Here is an 18,711-nt window from a genome sequence, read left to right as displayed (position 1 = left end):
AGGAGTTTGCTTCTGCACGATCGGTCTCAAAGGTCAGCACTCAAGGTATCGCTCCGAGCGGTCGGCTCTTGCTTTCGCCGCCGAGGCACCGCCTCAGATACGTTCTCCGGCGCGGCCTTAAGATGCCTGCCCAGAATGGCCAGGGTGGGGGACCTCAGGGAGAAAAAAAATATCCTCCGATAAGTACTTTCCCTCCACTGTGCCGGAGATTAACGAGCTATATAAACCAGCGCAGACGTCTCATACAGTCACACAACAGCGGACCTCCTCCACTCCCAGGACAGCTGCAGCAGTCGCCTCCCACCCACAACCGAGATGCAGAGTGTCGCCGTCCTCGCCTGTCTGCTGGCCGCCGCCCACGCCGGGCTCGTAGCGCCGGCCCACCTCCCCGCGGCTGCAGCGCCCGCGCCGGCCCACGGCGTCGCCTACGACCACTACGCGCCGCCCAGCTACAGGTTCGACTACGCCGTGGCCGACTCGCACACGGGCGACGCCAAGACGCAGTTCGAGCACCGCGACGGCGACCGCGTGACCGGCGCCTACAGCCTCATCGACGCCGACGGCACGACCCGCATCGTCGAGTACACGGCCGACGACCACAACGGCTTCCAGGCGGTCGTGAAGCGCATCGGACACCCGACGCCGGCGCCGCCCAGGGCCGTGGTCGTGGCCGCCCCCGCTCCGGCACCCGCCGCCCACGCGCCGGTGTACGCCGCCCCCGCCCCTGCTCCCGCTCCCGTCGCCCACGCCGCTGTTTACGCCGCCCCCGCACCGGTGTACGCCGCCCCAGCTCCCGCCCCCGCCGCCCACGCAGCTGTCCTGGCCGCTCCCGCTCCCGCCGCCCACGCATACGCGTACCCGGCTGCTGGCCACGGTCCTGCGCCTTACCACGGTTAGAGGACCTGCCGCCCAACAGACTGCATCGTTGTCCACCGCATAGCTCTCGGCACGAGAGCGGTTTACATGAATGACCCGCCGCCGCATCGCTTAACTAACTTCGCCACTGTTGATCCATCATCGCACGTTCATCGTCCATTTGCATGTACATTGTAAAACATATGAACACTGTAAAATAAAATTTATTTTCTGAAATTAAGTGCTCGTAGTATCTTTATGTAACCTCTCACTACTGATGTCTGTTTGTTCCTACTGTGCTTGTCAAGCCACTGAAGAAATAGCTTTAAATCTGTACCCTATGATTTTCATTTTCTGATGTTACTGGTCGGGGTGAGACAAAAGCCACCGAAATCGTTAAGGTAATCTTGGTTGTTTGTGGTAATTACAGACATAAACATTGGAGTGCACTGCTATTATATCAGTCATCTGACATTACTAGAAAGATGCTCCAGATTAGCTGCTTGTAACATTTAATCTTTATGAACGACAGACTCTATCGCCATTTATCGCAGTTGTCAAGTACCTGCGAATACAATTTTGACGAGGCCGTGTATAAATTAGAATGTCACTTGTATTACAGTGACTATATTGCACTCACGTCTCGAATGGTGTTACTAACTAAATTACTAATTAACTATATTTAGTTACTAAAATGGTATAGCTGTTCATCTGTGTAATCTTAGTAAACATATAATGTCGTAAGAGTATAACAGTCAGACTACTGTCAAACCATAAATAACATATTATTTATATATATATTTACCAAAGCATTAAAAGTTCACCAACGACGTAATATGGACGTCACATCGTTCTAGACGTGAGAACAACATGGTCACTTTAATGTAAATGACATTTATACATTGACTCACCAAAATTCAATTCGCAGAAAATACCGAAGCATCTGTCGTTAAAAAAGATTAACTATTATAAACGGCTATCCTGGTGCACCTTTCTAATAATCATGTCATTGTCTGACATGTGTTACGCTGCTGACTCTAAAGAAGAAAAATCTCTGACATTGTTCTTTGTTGACTCTAGCCTGTTGTGAAGATGTTTTATAATGAAATAAGTGGTTTTGGTTTAAAAGGGTGGTAAGGGCAGTACAGAGGTAGTTATAATTTAATAATAAACAAGTGGAATAATAGTTTAACACTGTTACACTTACAGCGAAGGCTGTCTACAATTTACGGAAATGTTTTGAGAAAAGTGGATCTGTAACGGACTGCCAAAGGTCGGGTGGGCCACCAATAAGTGGTGATACTAAGCTTAAAGGTCTACAAGCGGTTTTCCGGAGCCGTATAATGTCTACTCTGAGGCTGGTTCTGGAACAGGATACTTCTAGAACGTACGTGCGGAGAATTTTACGTAAGACCAAATTCCAACATTATATACCTCGTTTCATACATGAGTTGTTAGAAGACGATCTTGACCGTAGGCTTCAATTTTCCGAGAAAATGTTAAATGAATTACTAGAAGGTGATAATGTCAACAGACACAACTCTAACTATGAATATATAAGAACCACAGAATTGATTTTGAGAGGCAGTGAAATCAACCTGGTGTTATCGTTTGGGGTGGTATGTCGTGGAGTAATATACTGGGGCATGGTTGTTTGATGGAACAATAACTAGAGAGCACTACGTAGAAATATTGACAATCCGTGCCATTCCGGGCTATAAATAACTTACGATGACTTCAGCTCACGTTACTTTCAACGTGTTGCGGCCCACTGTATTACGTAACAACTGTGAGAAATTATATTGATGAGGTGTTTGGTGGGAACGGTAGTGGACACCAATGGACAATACAAATGCCATCCAGATCTCCTAACCTTGCACTGGTGAATTTCTTCCTTTGGGGTTATGTTAAAGATAAAGTATTTGGTAGACAACAGCAAACAATTGAGAATTTGAAAGAAGCTATTTGCAACGCTTTTGAAGACAATCATTCTAATAAACGACTGTGTAAACTAGCGTGCTTAAGCGTCCCAGATTGTCTGAATAAATGTATCAACAATGATAGAAAACATTTCGAGAGACTGTTATACACAATTCTGTACCTTCAACAAAGTGTTAAGTTATTTCAGAGTTTTTTATACAATTAGATTATGATGATTAGTGAGTTGTGCCCCATGTGGCATTTATTTATTAGTTTCTTATTTAGGCTGAGCAGACAGGGCCTTAGTACCCTGTGATACATCTGACCAAAAACAACATACCAAAACATATTACCAAAATATTCACAATAATAATAACAGAAAAAAATGCTGAGATGGATATCCATTAGTGTAGCACATTTGAAGCCGTGTTTAGTTGTTATCAGAAGCGGAAGGGACAATGAAAGAGGAGAAGATTCAACTCACAATGACAAGGGCTGTTATTAAAGAATAGAATTTCAATCGAGAATTCTGTAGACAAGAGAGAGTGAGCTGCAGACTAGCATATGAATGAGATAGCTATTGTGATAGAAGGTCGTTTGAAGTTTGTAAGAAATTTAATATCCCTGATAGTCTGTCGAAGATTGTTCCAAAGTCGGAATCCTGAGACAGAAAATGATTCAGAGAACATGACAGTGTTATGTAGTGATACAGAGGAATTTTATGTTGTTGTGAACGAGCATTTTCACTGTGCTCTTGAAACAATAGTGTAGGAGTTGAGATAAATACGAGGGAGTGCGGTGATTGAAAAGATGACAGAGCAAACACGAGGTATGATAGTCTCTACACTTACTGGCATGTAATCATGATAATACTGAGTTTGATAACAGCAGCAGTAAAACTATTCAAAGTGTCATATGCTCTGACTGACACCAGTAAATCTTTGCCGAGTACCACAGACATTATCAATCAGCGAAGAAAACAGATTTACAGTATTAGCAATAAAGTTTATTGCAATCAGATATTCGCTTGAAACGTTTGTGGCTAAACTAGTCACCACTGAACAATCATTTTCAATAGCCCATGGGTAATTTTGGGCCCAAGGCTGCGACAGTACATTCTAAAAATTGCCATTTTCGAAATGCTTTTACCAATATATATGGAGTATTTTGTTTGCCACATTCTTTGCAACATAATCGGCAATTTTTGAGCTACATTTTAAGATCCAGTAAACAGCCTTGCCGCAGCGGTACACCGGTTGCCGTCAGATCACCGAAGTTAAGTGTTGTCGGGCATGCCTGACACTTGGAAGGGTCACCCTCAGGGTCTGCCGAGTGCTGTTGGCAAGAAGGGTGCACTCAGCCCTTGTGAGGCCAATGGAGGAGCTACCTGACTAAGGAGTAACAGCACTACCGGTCGCGAAAACTGACAACTGCCGGGAAAGTGGCGTTCTGACCACATGCCCCTCCGTATCCACATCGGGTGACGCCTGAGTTCTGAGGACGACACGGCGGCCGGTCGGTACTGTTGGGACTTCAAGGCAAGTGTGGTTGGTGTTTCTTTGTTTGTTTATTTTAAGGTGTGGACTACTTTATAGCAAAGTTCATAAGACAGCAACAGGAAGTAATAACAGACTTCATCTACGGCCAACAAACGGTTCAAACAGCTCTGAGCACTATGGGACTTAGCATCTGTGGTCATCAGTCCACTAGAAGTTAGAACTACTTAAACCTAACTAACCTAAGGACATCACACACATCTATGCCCGAGGCAGGATTCGAACCTGCGACCGTATACGGCCAACAACAGTTGACAACATGGCTTTTAGCGATTTCTTTTAAGTATCTCGAAACAGTCGAGGACACGGTCTGTGAGTGTAGAAGAAACGTAAGTTATTTCTCTATTTATTGGATAAACAGTCACATTACTCGAAACCGTACATAGACCAACAGTTGTCTCACAAGACACGATTACTTTTGAGCCATTAGTGGTGTTAAAATTGGAATACATAGTTAATCAAGTGGATCTAAAGCACTATCGTAACAGAGCTTGATATCCGATACATATCGATGAATGATCTGGCCAGTTTTCCGGCTATTCACGACAGAGATTCGTTCACATACACAGAAGGAAATTCCGAGTGAGCCAAGTTCGATAATGTGCCTCACGAACAGTAGCGACATAACTAAAAATTAACTATTTTTGATGTTTTCCTTTCGTTGTAGTGTGAAACCTTGTGTCTTGCCATATTTCATGATTCTACGGTAAGTACACTGTAGATTTTGACGAGCGAGTTTGCAAAAATCAGTCCGGACGTGGTGGCCGAGCGGTTCTAGGCGCTACAGTCGGGAACCGCGCGACCGCTACGGTCGCAGGTTCGAATCCTGCCTCGGGCAAGGATGTGTGTGATGTCCTTAGGTTAGTTAGGTTTAAGAAGTTCCAAGTTCTAGGGGACTGATGATCTCAGAAGTTAAGTCCCATATTGTACAGAGCAATTTTTATGCAAAATTCAAAATATGTGACTAAATGGCCATATGTTTTCACTGCATTGACTTAGAAGCTTCCAGTTTTTATACCGCCAAAGGACCACAGCCCTAAGCAAATGACACACATTTCAGATTGATGCGTAAACCCATCCATGAGAAGAATAGTTTTTCACCGTTGGACAAACAGGCAGACAGATAGACAGAGGGACAACACAGCTCTCGTAAAAGGGTTCCGTTTTCACACACTGAGGCACCAAAGCCTCAAAACAGAAAAATTTTAAGAAATATAATAAATAAGATATTTTATAACCAATGTAGCGCTAAAGAACCTTCATTGTAGACTTCAGACTGCAGATGGTATATTTATTACGAAATGTAGAAACAGCAATTCTTTAAAATGAATTTAGGATCGATGGTTGTAATCTAGTAATCTGTTCATTCATAGGCAAACTGAAATTCCACGATCCTTGGAATAGTACATTATCACACAAAATCAGTTTTCTCCCGACTCTAGTTCAGAGAACATTACTTAGTTTGTGTTCATGAAACAGTAGTCAACGTAGGACAGATAGGGTAAACCTGCATTCTACAATTGCTGTGACCAGCGTTACCAATACTGAGTAATATGTTTTACTGTTCACTATTCTGTGTTAAGTTCATTGTGTGTGTGCTGCCCTAGAACCCACGCATCCGTCCGAACAGGACACTTTTATTAGTTTTTTTTCAGTAGCAGCGAGATTTCATGCAAGTCGACGTCTTAGTCCGCAGCACTTCTCAGAAATCATGCGGCAGATTAAATATAACACTAAAGTACATATAAGAATCAATAATAAAATCTTAATGTCACAGAACTTGATATTGTTTAACAACTAGAGAATCAATGAACTTATACTAAACACATATTCAGTAACAATAAAAAGAACAGATACAACGCGATATTCTGTTCTAAGACATAACCTTCTACCACATGTATTAACAAATAACGCGGATCAGAACCGCCATAAGAAACACAGCGTTGAACTACAAGAAAATTTCTTCAGAAAATCGCCGTTCATATACTGCGTCATCGCAGTCAAAAAGGGAACACCTTGAATGGCCGAGATTTGGAGTCCACAGAGCGGTTCACTCGCAAGAAGGATTACGTCTGGCTCTGCTGGCGGCTACGTCTTCTTGAACCAGTTGTAACTGCAGCTGGCCGTAATCGCCACTCCAACGTGGAACCTTATCGGAGGTTACGAACGTAGCCCGCGGCAGTGCGTCGTGCTTGAGTGCTTGATACACAGCTTAGCGGTAAAGATAGAGAGAGGGCGAAGAGGCCGGGTGGGGGGAGGGGGGGAGGAGCCAGCGCTGTTTCCATATACACGTTTAACTGTCAGTGTTCCTCTTCCTCCGTCTTGCTTCCTTGTTGGGTCTCCCCACATTGTCTTCCAGCTCGGTGCGGATGATTTACTTAGCCGTTGGTCAAAGAGATTACCTGTCGGTCCCAGCATTAGCTACAAGATGTATCTGAGATCGATAGTTGTAACCATCATAATAATTACTATTTTCATATCATTACATCCTTGGTAATAAAAAAGCTATAACTTTTGTGCAGACAATAGCAGCTGGCACTGGTACATTCATAAAACATTGGCAAATATACTTAAATGCTTCAAAGGAAATCGATGCATATTAAAAAAAGTTAGGTGTGTGTGTGTGTGAGTGTGTTCGTGTGTGTGTGCGCGCGCGCGCGATAGCGCGTGTATGTGTATATGTGTGTTCTACTTTTCCTCCTAAACCACAGGACCGATCTCAGTCATATTTGGTGTACATATTAACCTAAGGACATCACACACATCCATGCCAGAGGCAGGATTCGAACCTGCGACCGTAGCGGGCGCGCGGTTCCGGACTGTAGCGCTCAGAACCGCTCGGACACCCGGCCGGCCATTCAAGAACACCTGTACGGTCAGCACCAAATTCTGTGGGTTTAAATATGTAGAGCATCACTAGATAATAAATACTGTGTAATAAACATTCCACAAGTATGTGCCTAGCAATGTTTTTGGGGTTGGGAAAGTACGGCAATGTTTCAAGAATCTTTTTAGTAAGTTCCTTCGAAATCAAAGAAAGTTCATTATATATTTAAATGAAATCAGATTTAGTTTTCAAACAAAAATGGACCAAGCGAAATGAGAACAATCAGTTAGTTAGCCGTGTTGCTAGGGCTACCGTTGGGTAGACCGTTCGCCTGGTGCAAGTCTTTCGAGTTGAGAACAATGCAATTTTTTTAACGGATCAAAGTCATCTACACAAGCAGTAGGTGGTCGTGACCATCCAACAATGAGCCAGCGACTTTTCCCTTCGATGAAGCCTGAAAGTGGACTAAAAAAAGCATAATAAAATTGCATATAACATTAATAACAAGAAAGCGGATCTTCAAATGAAACACGGCTACTTAATACAAAATTAACATAATTATTCAACAAAAGCATACAACTTACGAAGCTTATCTCGGTAGCGGAGACAAACGGATGTACCTACTACATTTTTTTTCACAGAGTTTTCTTTAAAAATTTTAACTCATAATTACTTCTTTACAAAATAATTCACGAATAATTAAAAATACATCATCCAATTAGTACATCGAATCTTTCAATTATTTATACACGTAAAATTATTTATATGCTTTCAGGCGTTAATTATAATCTGGGCTACTTTTATACGCATTTATAAGGTAACATTTCACAGAGAAAGGCAAAATACTCAATCTATATTCTGAAATCGTGTCGCCGAAGAAAAACGTAATACGACTCCTGTTTTCAAAAGTCACATTAAAGCGTAAACGACAGAGTTATCACGGAATAAGAAATTAACTACAATCTCTCAACGAAAAGCAGGCGACTCGACCAGATGTTATACCTGTAAGATTCTATGCAGATTATGCGAAGAAACTTGTTCCCTTCTAGAAACAGTTTATCGTAAATCGCTGGAGCAACGAAGCGTTCCGAGCTAAATGTAAATCTGCTGTAGGATTATGTAAGTCATTTTATTCGCGTGTACTGTGACCTTTTCGAAAACAGAAAATCTCCTCTGTACGAATCAAAATACATTTCGAAAACAACGATTTTGTGAAACTCAGTTCGATCCGTTCCTCCCAGATTGTTGACTCGACTTCCGGAAGGCGTTTGAGACATTTCTACACGTTGACCTAGTGAATAAATTACGAGATTACCGAATACTGAATTACTATTGTGATTTTCTTGCAGGCTTCTTACCGGGTAGAAGTTCGCACGTCATTCTTCACAGGGAGAAAATGTAAGCAGTGAAAGTAACTTCAAGGGAATGTTGAAGTTATTAACCGTTCAAGGTGATCTGGTGAATATCGTCGGAAGCTCAGTGGGGCTTCTTGTGGACGCTGCTGTTGTGTATAGGGAAGCAGCAACGCCAGAAGATTGACTCAGAATGCAGGAAGACCTGTCGATAATCGACCCTTGGCGCAACTGGCAGCTAAAATGGTTCAAATGGCTCTGAGCACTATGGGACTTAACAGCTGAGGTCAGCAGTCCCCTAAAACTTAGAACTACTTAAACCTAACTAACGTAAGTACATGACACACATCCATGCCCGAGGCAGGATTCGAACCTGCGACCGGAGCGGTCGCGCGGTGCCAGACTGAAGCGCCTAGAACCGCTCGGCCACTCCGGCCGGCACTGGCAGCTGCCCTCAAACAAATGCTCATCCGCTGGAAGAATCGTAAAAAAGTATAACTCCTCCACGAAACAGGTATCTTAAAAATCCTACGTTTGACCGACTCTTCATCACTAATCGTCAGTCTGGAACGCTTACCTGTAGAGATTGTTAGGGATTATGAGAAGAGAGTACGCGTTGTGGGTTTACTGCAGACACTGTTGTGCTGAGATCGGATAACAGCTAGGGATGGGAAAAGCCAACCAGTTGAAACCGATATCGGTATTTTAATTATGAATAACCGGTTTTTTCGGTATTTGCATAGTCTCGGTTATAACAGGTTGTAAGTAGGCTGTTTAGGTTTTTATGTTGGTAACGCCATGCAGCGCTCTATATGAAAATCTCTGACTGTGCTGTGTGCAGTCTGTGGCTGGGTGGCATTGTTGGAATATTCGCTATTGTAGTGTTGGGCAGTTGGCCGTTAACAGCGCTTAGCGTTGCGCAGTTGGAGGTGAGCCGCCAGCAGTGGTGGATGTGGGGAGAGAAATGGCAGAATTTTGAGAGCGGACGATCTGGACATGTGTCCATCAGAAAGAGTAACAGTAGTTAGTGCCTTCAGTAGTTAGAATCTTTTGTTTAGCTGGCAGTAGTAGCGCTCGCTGTATTGCAGTAGTTCGAGTAATGAAGATTTTTGTGAGGTAAGTGATTCATGAAAGGGGTAGGTTATTGTTAGTCAGGGCCATTCTTTTGTAGGGATTTTTGAAAGTCAGATTGCGTTGCGCTAAAAATATTGTGTGTCAGTTTAGTGTTGATCAGAATAGGTGAAGAGCGAAATGTCTGGGTACGTTCAGTTTTGCTCAGCTGTTTGAAAATCAAATAATCTAAGAGGTTTATCAGCACAGTCATTCATTAATTTTTCCAAGGGGATGTTTCAAGGTGTTCTTATTTTTTACTAACAACTGCGCAAATAACCGATGTATCAATTAGCCATAGCAGCAGTGCTAAAATTTTTCGTTCCTAAATAAATCTTTTTTTAAAAAAGAATTGAAACGGTACAGTAGTTTCCGCTCTATAAGCAGCAGGTTTCGGTGCTCGTTCGCACCGGGAAATTGCACTTCGCGGCCGGCCGGGGGTGCAATAGAACCCATGTGGACGGGTGGAAAGAAATGTGTCAGGCTTCATAATACGTATTTATATGTGTCGCGTATTATGCATTTCTTGTACGTGAATGTGAATCTGCACATGAACTTTCCTAATCCTCCTCACACCTTTCCATAAAGCGTGGCCACATCTTAGTTGGGAAGTAATTCTGTAGTATAGTAGTGCCAACCACACTCCTGGGTAGGGGATCAGAGAGACAGCACATGCAGGTAAAACTCAAAGACTTTCCAGTGTCACAAGATTTGGGGTGGAGAGGTTGGTCACGGCCAAGTGGTTCGACCACCCCCTCCACCGGGGCCCAGGAAGACCTCCGGGTGCCCGCTATATTCCGAGAGTGTTACAGAAGACGGGTAAGTGAGTAGACGTGCTCTCAGTGCGTCTGTCTCAATGTTCAAGCATGGAAGAGAGGTATTTGAATATTTGTACTAATTCTTTTATTTCCAGCTTCGGATTGTGTAAGGAAATGAATGTTCTCGTTTAATTTCGGAAATTTGACCCCCTGTGTATCTGGTCCCCAGTTTGCTCGTTATCCTCCTCACGTAGTGGATGTCCTATGTAAAATATTGGGGGACTTTGGTAGTATACATTTGGCTAACGCAATTCCGTCTTGCCCGTAGAAATGTGCGTGCAGATTAGTATATAATATACCCGAGCTGTAAGTTGTAAAACTGTAATATCTGTAAACTGGAACAATTGCTGTAAAATCGAGTGATAATGTTTAAAATAAATAGGTAATCAATTGTCATCAATCTTTAACATACCTTAAAAATCACATAGGAGTCCAGTTAAAGGAACTCATTTAAAAATAGAAGATATAGAATGTAGAAGGGACCCACACATCAGCGTGTGAGCCCTCCAGCCCCTTGCCTAATATCGTACAGAAAGGGTAAGCTCTCTATGTAGCGCTCTCAAGCTCCCCTCCCCAGTTATCCATTGCACAATTTTCATTTAGGGCTTGACGACATCAACTTACATCTGGCTCCCTAGGCAAGGAGGTTAGACGGTAATCTTTCAGAACAAATAACTTTCACATGTAAAATTTGCATTGCTTTGAAATATAGAGGTATTATAGAAAATTGGGAAAGCGATTCAGTGCTGTTTTAATAGCAATGAGTACAGAAAAGAGAAACAAACACATGGCATAAGACTTGGTATAGTGTTGTCGAGGCAATAGTGCACCTGTTACCATGTGGCGTGGTCTGTTGCGTGGTATGCGTGTACGTGCAGCGTGCGAGGTCTGCCCCCATATAATCTATCTCTTAGTTTCTCACTGTCGTCGTTGAATATCAGTTTTATTACATTGTGGTACCATTCCTTCCTAGTCTGGAAGTTTTTACGAAGTGCGGAATCAGTGACATTCAATGCTCCACTTGCTTTAAAAGAATAAAAATGGGAGGATCGACAACAAACTTGCGGCAAAATATGAAGAGAAAATTTAAAACATTATCAGTTCGGTTACAGTTTCCAATAAAAATAGAAAGCAACTGATCTACTGCATATGACTACATAATATCCCTTAATTCGCTTGTAGCCCTTGAAAACGGACAAAGTAACACGAAAAACAAAGTTCTTCAACCTCAGTTTTCGACCTTTATCCCTGACTATTTTTAATGTCCAAATAGTGGTGTGATCTCCTATTAAAACATGATTTTTGAGGAGAGTTTCAAGTAATTAGTATCGGTAGGAGGATCTTGGTGATTTTTAGTAGTAGTAAACCATATGTCACTTTTCGAAAAAAGCATCGAAAGGTGGACAGACAAAGTTTTCTTCTGAATCCATATTTAATTTAACATTTTGATTGTTTTCTATCTTGAAACTCAAGGAGTCAAAATTTTTCAATCTTTGTTTGTTTTCTACGTTTATTACAGGAAGTAATAGGAATAAAAAACCGAAAAACGGTTATTTTAGAAACCGGATACTTTGAAGGGTTTTAATAGTCCGGTTAAACTGGCATCGAAGAAAATCGGTACAGCCAAAAAACTGGATGTTTCAGCTAGCGATAACCGCTATCTCTGATAACAGTTGCGCCACGGTATGCGAGAGAGATGGCACGTGCTTCGAAGTTGAAGTAGGCGAGACGCTACGATTATTGCTTGCAATACTTCTACAATTCACACAGGTTAACCGTGAAATTGTGGCTGTATACAGGGTGGTCAGAAACAGTCTGAAAAGCTTGTAAGGGTGTTGCAGGCGAATCTGTACTGAGAAATAACTGTCAAAAAAGAAATTCGATACGTTGCGCCGTTTCCGAATTATTTAGCATTGTAGTTAGCCAGTGAGGTCTTGGCGCGCGCAAATTCAAGCACCTTTGTCCTCCCTCGGGCATGGATTTGTGTTTTGTTATTAGCATAAGTTAGTTTAAGTTAGTTTAGGTAGTGCGTAAGTCTAGGGACCGATGACCTCAGCAGTTTGGTCCCTTAGAAATTCACACACATTTGAACATTTGAGTTGCTACTTGTTGAAATGCATATTACCAGTTCAAATGCGCCTTTTTGAATATGATGAATTTAAGCTAGATGAGAAAAAGCTCTGTCGTTAAGTTTGAGGGAATCAAACAAACAACACATTTGGCAACACCGCCTATGGCAGGCTGCTTGAATTTGCGTGCGCAGAGCGACCTGATTCGTTAACTTCAATGCTAAATAACTCGGAAACGGCGTAGTCTATCGAATTGTTGTCTTAACAATTATTTCCCAGCATAATTTCCCCTGAGATACCTTTACAAGCTTTTCAGACTGTTTCTGACCACCCTATACACAGGATGATTTTTTTCCACCGTTTACAGACTCTAGAAATTGACCGATGAAAGGATACTTAAATTCGGTAATGCATGTTTCCATGCTAGAGACGAGTCACTCAATAATACATTTTTACAGAGACTACGGTCTAATACTCGCTGTACCAAGCACCTACAGTTACAAAATGTGTTGAAAATGGTTTCCATGTGCCTCAACGCATGCGTGTACGCGCTGTAGTATGTTCTGTCTCACACGTTCACATCGGCCAGGCTGCATCCGAACTGTGTCAAAGGCAGGATGAATACGCTGCTCTAGTGTCTCCACATCTGGAATGCGCTCTTCATACACGATACTTTTTGAGATCGCGTCATAACCAGAAATCGCGTGGGTTGAGATCCAGTGAACGAGCAGCCCACGCAACTGGTCCCCCTCGTCCGATCCATCGACCAAGGAAGACACCACTGAGATGCGTCCAGACGTTAATGGCGAACTGGGCTGGAGCACCATCATGTAGCAGCCACATAACCCTTCGAATCATCAGTAGCACTTCTTCTAGCAGGGGAGGCAAACTCACCTACGAGAAATGCAGATAGTTCCAGTCTGTTAGGCGCCGTGGAAGGACAACTGGTCCTAAAATACGATCGCCAATTATTCAGGTCCACACATTCCTGATGCTTATGATTCACTGTCACCATATCATGGGGGTTCTGCATACTATCCTATGGATAACTCATGAAATTTGAAGATACCATTCCGCGTAAAGGTGGTCCCATCTGGAATAAGATGGATGACACAAATGTCGGAATAGTGGTTGTCTGGTGAAGAAACCAGTGACAAAACTGCTCCCGATGTGGAGAGCCCGTCGCTAGTAAGCCCTACACACGCAGTAAGTGATAAGGGTAGTAACAGCTATCATAGAGAATGTTCCACACTGTCGTGCTGGCGAGCCGGCTGCCTGGTAGTGACACGGAGATCGCCTTCCACAGTGTTAACCACATTTTTCTCCAAGTCTGGTGTCCGAACATTTCGGGTACGTCCGTCTTGATTTCCTGCTTCCTGAAACGACCCTGTGTCAGACAAACGGCGAAATGCTGTCGCAAGCATTGAATGCAGGGGTTGTTGTCAGCGGGGGTAGGTCTCCTGATACAACTTTGCTGCCGGTCGTTCGTTGCCATTTGCCTCTCCGTACGTAAACACTATGTCGGCAAGCTCTCAATTCGAATATGAAACCATTGTGTGCGCCGCTGTATCACATCCACTGTAAGGCAAGTCAGCAAGAGAAGTGAATGGGACACAACATTACCAGTTACTATGGGAGGAGAAGGCGCTAGGGCATGAGGAAAAGTACCACCCTCTAGGAGGAAACTATGCAAACTGTAGTTCTGAGTGTATGGTACAGCGCGTATTGCACTGCATGTGTGTAACAAGGTGTGACTGAATAAATGGTCTCTAGCATGGAAACCATGCATTTCCGGACTTCAGTTCATTAGATCTTTTTTGTTCCGAATCCAGTCATCGATCAATTTCTAGAGTTTGTACGCTGCGGAAAAATCACGTTGTACCTCAAACGCAATAGTGCGTGCAGCCGCAGTGAAGTGGTGCCAATAATTTGACGAAGACCGCTCAGACGTCGGTGATGCTGATCGACAAGTAAGGCCATTGACATCGACCACAGATGACAATGGCCAGACAATCGAGGAACTGATTCGCAGCAGTCGCGGAGTACAGAGGTTTTCCACCGATGAGGACGCCCACACAGCGGTTCTCCAATGGCTGAGTGACCAAAGAGCAGATTTCTGTCGTCGAGAAATTGAACACTTAGTAGAACTTTGCACTGCATGATATGCTACTATTGATTTATCCGTATTCTGCAGACGACAATTGCTTCTGTGCTCCTTAAGGCGGGTGTTAACGCTCCGTTTGTAATTACTGTGAATACCTTAAACCAAGAAGGAAGCTGGGCGCATATTTGAAGACATGCAACAGTACGAGTATATAAAATGCCTTGTACGGGGGTAATCCCAAAAGAAAGTTTTCCTATTTTTTTATAAGTACAGAACTCTGAGTGGCAATTGGTCACACTGTTACGAAGAGTGATTCACGCGCTGTGTGTAAACATGCGCACGCCGCGCTGAGGCGCTCAGTCTTGGCTTGGCAGCCGTTGAGAACGGAGCTCCCATTGGATGCTACCGCCAAGTGCGAATTGCGCGCAGTGATTCATTTTTTGAACGCAAAGGGCACTGCGCCGATTGAAATCCATCGCCAATTAACGGAAGTGTATGGTCAGTCGTGCATGGATGTAAAACTGTTCGTAAGTGGTGTAGAGAGTTTGCAGCTGGTCGGACCGAAAATCACGACGAACAAAGGAGCGGGATACCGTCAATTTCTGACGAGACAGTGTTGAAGGTTGAGCAAAGCATGTGTGAAGATCGGCGAATCACCCTGGATGATCTCTGCACGTTGGTTCCTGAGGTTTCTCGAAACACCGCTTACAGGATTTTAATGGAAACATTGAACTAACGGAAGGTGTGCGCAAGATGGGTGCCACGCATGCTGACTGAGGGCCACATGCGGCAACGAGTTGATGCTTTCCTCGCATTTCTTACCGCCTTGCAGCCGAACACGACAACTTTCTGGACTCAATTGCGACGGGTGACGAAACCTGGGCATAACACTTTACACGTGAGAGCAAGCAACAATGCCGCCAGCGGGGGTATCCTTCTTCGCCAAAGCCGCGGAAATTCAGACAAACACAGCCTGCCGGTAAAGTCATGACAACCGCTTTTTGGGACCGGAAAAGGGTATTGTTGGTCGACTTTATGCCCACTGGGACCACAATTAACGCTGACAGTTACTGTGAGACTCTGAAAAAGCTCAACGGGCAATTCAGAACCGGAGAAGAGGAATGTTGAGCAAGGGCGTAAACATTCTCCATGACAACGCTCGCCCACACATCGCTCGGCAGACCGTTGTTCTCCTGCAACAGTTTCAGTGGAACACAATCACCCACCCACCCTATAGTCCTGACTTGGCACCCAGTGACTATCACCTGTTCCCTTAAGTTAAAAGAACATTTGGCCGGTAAGCAATTCAGCTCCGACGAAGAGGTGAAAGAAGAGGTTCACAACTTTCTGAACAGCATGGCGGCGAGCTGGTATGACATGGGCATACAAAAACTGCCACAGCGTCTACAAAAATGCATCGACAGAAATGGTCATTATGTCAAAAAACAGCTAAGCCTTAAACTGATGTAAACCATTATGGAAATAAACAGGTCTATGTACTTATAAAAATAGTAGACCTTACTTTTGGTATTACCCTCGTACTTGCCACTGTACACAGGAAATACAAAAACATACTGTGGTTTTTTCAAGACCCTGGTAGTATGTACAGAGAGGCAATAGAAATTCAAAAGCACAAAATCAACTTCAACGGAAGAGAAGAAGGATTGAAATAATTCAAATTGTGGACCTTAGTGCTAAATAAAGCTAACAGACCCAAATTTTCCACACTACAGGCTCCACAGTAGACGTCGACGCGACTCCGCGATGTTAGGCAGCGATCTGACGACGTCACGAGCCGACCGTGGATACGTGTAAACAGTTCGGTACGTTGCGCTTATTTGAGACTTAACTGCCTTTTAAGTCGTTAAATCCTATGAAGATGTACCCAGCGTTGGAAGACGAAACTTTAGGCAGAGGATTACATCTTGGACGAAGACCTGATGGCCGTAAAACAAAAATCACTATGATCTATAGATGGTTACTTTTCACAATTGAAATTTCTACTTACACTTCCTTTGTCGATTACAGTTTGAGCACTGTCGTACACAATTATGGAACACAGGTTGCAATTTACAGCATTCTGAATCTCAAAATTATACAGCTTGAATACTACAGTAACTGTCTAACTATTGGATCTTTGAGTTTGTCCTCTATTTAAAAGATTTCGTTTCCGATGTTACGCAGTACCAAGGAGGGCGAAACTATTTTAATTGAAAGTAGTAGTAACAGCAGTATCGCCCATCCTGACGTAAGTCTATTCCCAGGATCACGCTACAAAAATAGATATGTAACCTATGAATGCCTCGTCCAAAGACGTGGCTGAAAGATATCAAAATTTTTTTTATGGAAATTAACAAATTTTTCACAAGCCTGCCATTGCGATTATCCTTATTTACATTCAATTACTGCACACTGACATGTTCTAGAATATCCATATAACAAAAGCTTAAATACTCGTAAGTATGTTCTCATATCGCACCATAAATTTACAGAGTTACAACGTCTGTCTATTATTGTGCTGACCAGTACTTCTTAAAAAGCTTCTGTAGCACACAATAGTTGCACTAACGCGTCATGAGCTGGCTCACAAGAGAGTCACATTTAGAAGAGTTACCTGGAATGGCGGTTGTTAACGTCCGTGTAAGTTAGTGCTTTGATGTAATTTAATTCTATGTGGTTCCTTTGTCATTCTCAAGTCAGGTGACGATTAGGAAATTGCTCCTAGATCGCACGTTGGTGGCCTTCCTTGAGATCTCCGGTACAATCACCTTGCGACCTCTACACTCTCCTACAGCAATGCCGCCAAGGACGAAGGTTACGCGACGCCGAAATACTTCCTCCCGGCTCTGCCGGACGTTAGACACGTACTTAAGCGGGAGCAGCGACCACAGAGCCACACCACACCCACCTCCCCCGTTGCCAGGACAGCTGCAGCAGTCGCCCGAGATGCAGAGTGTCGCCGTCCTCGCCTGCCTGCTGGCCGCCGCCCACGCCGGGCTCGTAGCGCCGGCCCACCTCCCCGCGGCTGCAGCGCCGGCGCCGGCCCACGCCGTCGCCTACGACCACTACGCGCCGCCCAGCTACAGGTTCGACTACGCCGTGGCCGACTCGCACACGGGCGACGCCAAGACGCAGTTCGAGCACCGCGACGGCGACCGCGTGACCGGCGCCTACAGCCTCATCGACGCCGACGGCACGACCCGCATCGTCGAGTACACGGCCGACGACCACAACGGCTTCCAGGCGGTCGTGAAGCGCATCGGACACCCGACGCCGGCGCCGCCCAGGGCCGTGGTCGTGGCCGCCCCCGCTCCGGCACCCGCCGCCCACGCGCCGGTGTACGCCGCCCCCGCCCCTGCTCCCGCTCCCGTCGCCCACGCCGCTGTTTACGCCGCCCCCGCACCGGTGTACGCCGCCCCAGCTCCCGCCCCCGCCGCCCACGCAGCTGTCCTGGCCGCCCCCGCTCCCGCCGCCCACGCATACGCGTACCCGGCTGCTGGCCACGGTCCTGCGCCTTACCACGGTTAGAGGACCTGCCGCCCAACAGACTGCATCGTTGTCCACCGCATAGCTCTCGGCACGAGAGCGGTTTACATGAATGACCCGCCGCCGCATCGCTTAACTAACTTCACCACTGTTGATCCATCATCGCACGTTCATCGTCCATTTGCATGTACATTGTAAAACATATGAACACTGTAAAATAAAATTTATTTTCTGAAATTAAGTGCTCGTAGTATCTTTATGTAACTTCTCACTACTGATGTCTGTTTGTTCCTACTGTGCTAGTCAAGCCACTGAAGAAATTACTTTAAATCTGTACCCTATGATTTTCATTTTCTGATGTTACTGGGCGGGGTGAGACAAAAGCCACTGAAATCGTTAAGGTAATCTTGGTTGTTTGTGGTAATTATAGACGTAAACATTGGAGTGCACTGCTATTATATCAGTCATCTGACATTACTAGAAAGACGCTCCACATTAGCTGCTTATAACAATTAATCTTTATGAACGACAGACTCTTTCGCCATTTATCGCAGTTGTCAAGTACCTGCGAATACAAATTTGACGAGGCCGTGTATAACTTTGAATGTCACTTG

At 44.4% G+C, this 18,711-nt stretch overlaps 1 protein-coding gene across 1 annotated transcript; it reads left to right on the top strand.

The window, feature by feature from the left end:
• The first annotated feature begins 245 nt into the window (after positions 1-245).
• LOC126151510 (skin secretory protein xP2-like) lies at positions 246-18,338 on the top strand. The gene is made up of 2 exons (XM_049915946.1): positions 246-892; positions 17,535-18,338. Exons 1-2 carry the CDS (start codon positions 316-318, stop codon positions 18,137-18,139), a joined length of 1,182 nt encoding a protein of 393 aa, XP_049771903.1. The 5' UTR covers positions 246-315; the 3' UTR covers positions 18,140-18,338.
• The last annotated feature ends 373 nt before the right edge of the window (positions 18,339-18,711 follow it).

This window comes from Schistocerca cancellata, chromosome 2 (assembly GCF_023864275.1).
Source record: "Schistocerca cancellata isolate TAMUIC-IGC-003103 chromosome 2, iqSchCanc2.1, whole genome shotgun sequence".
In the NCBI taxonomy this organism is placed as follows: Eukaryota; Metazoa; Arthropoda; class Insecta; order Orthoptera; family Acrididae; genus Schistocerca; species Schistocerca cancellata.
This window is presented reverse-complemented; position numbering and strand designations above follow the sequence as displayed.

Coding starts and splice junctions, on each gene's coding strand:
- LOC126151510 (XM_049915946.1), top strand. CDS start 316: ATGCAGAGTGTCGCCGTCCTCGCCTGTCTGCTGGCCGCCGCCCACGCC. Junction 893..17,534: donor CGGTCCTGCGCCTTACCACG/GTTAGAGGACCT, acceptor CCCCGTTGCCAG/GACAGCTGCAGCAGTCGCCC.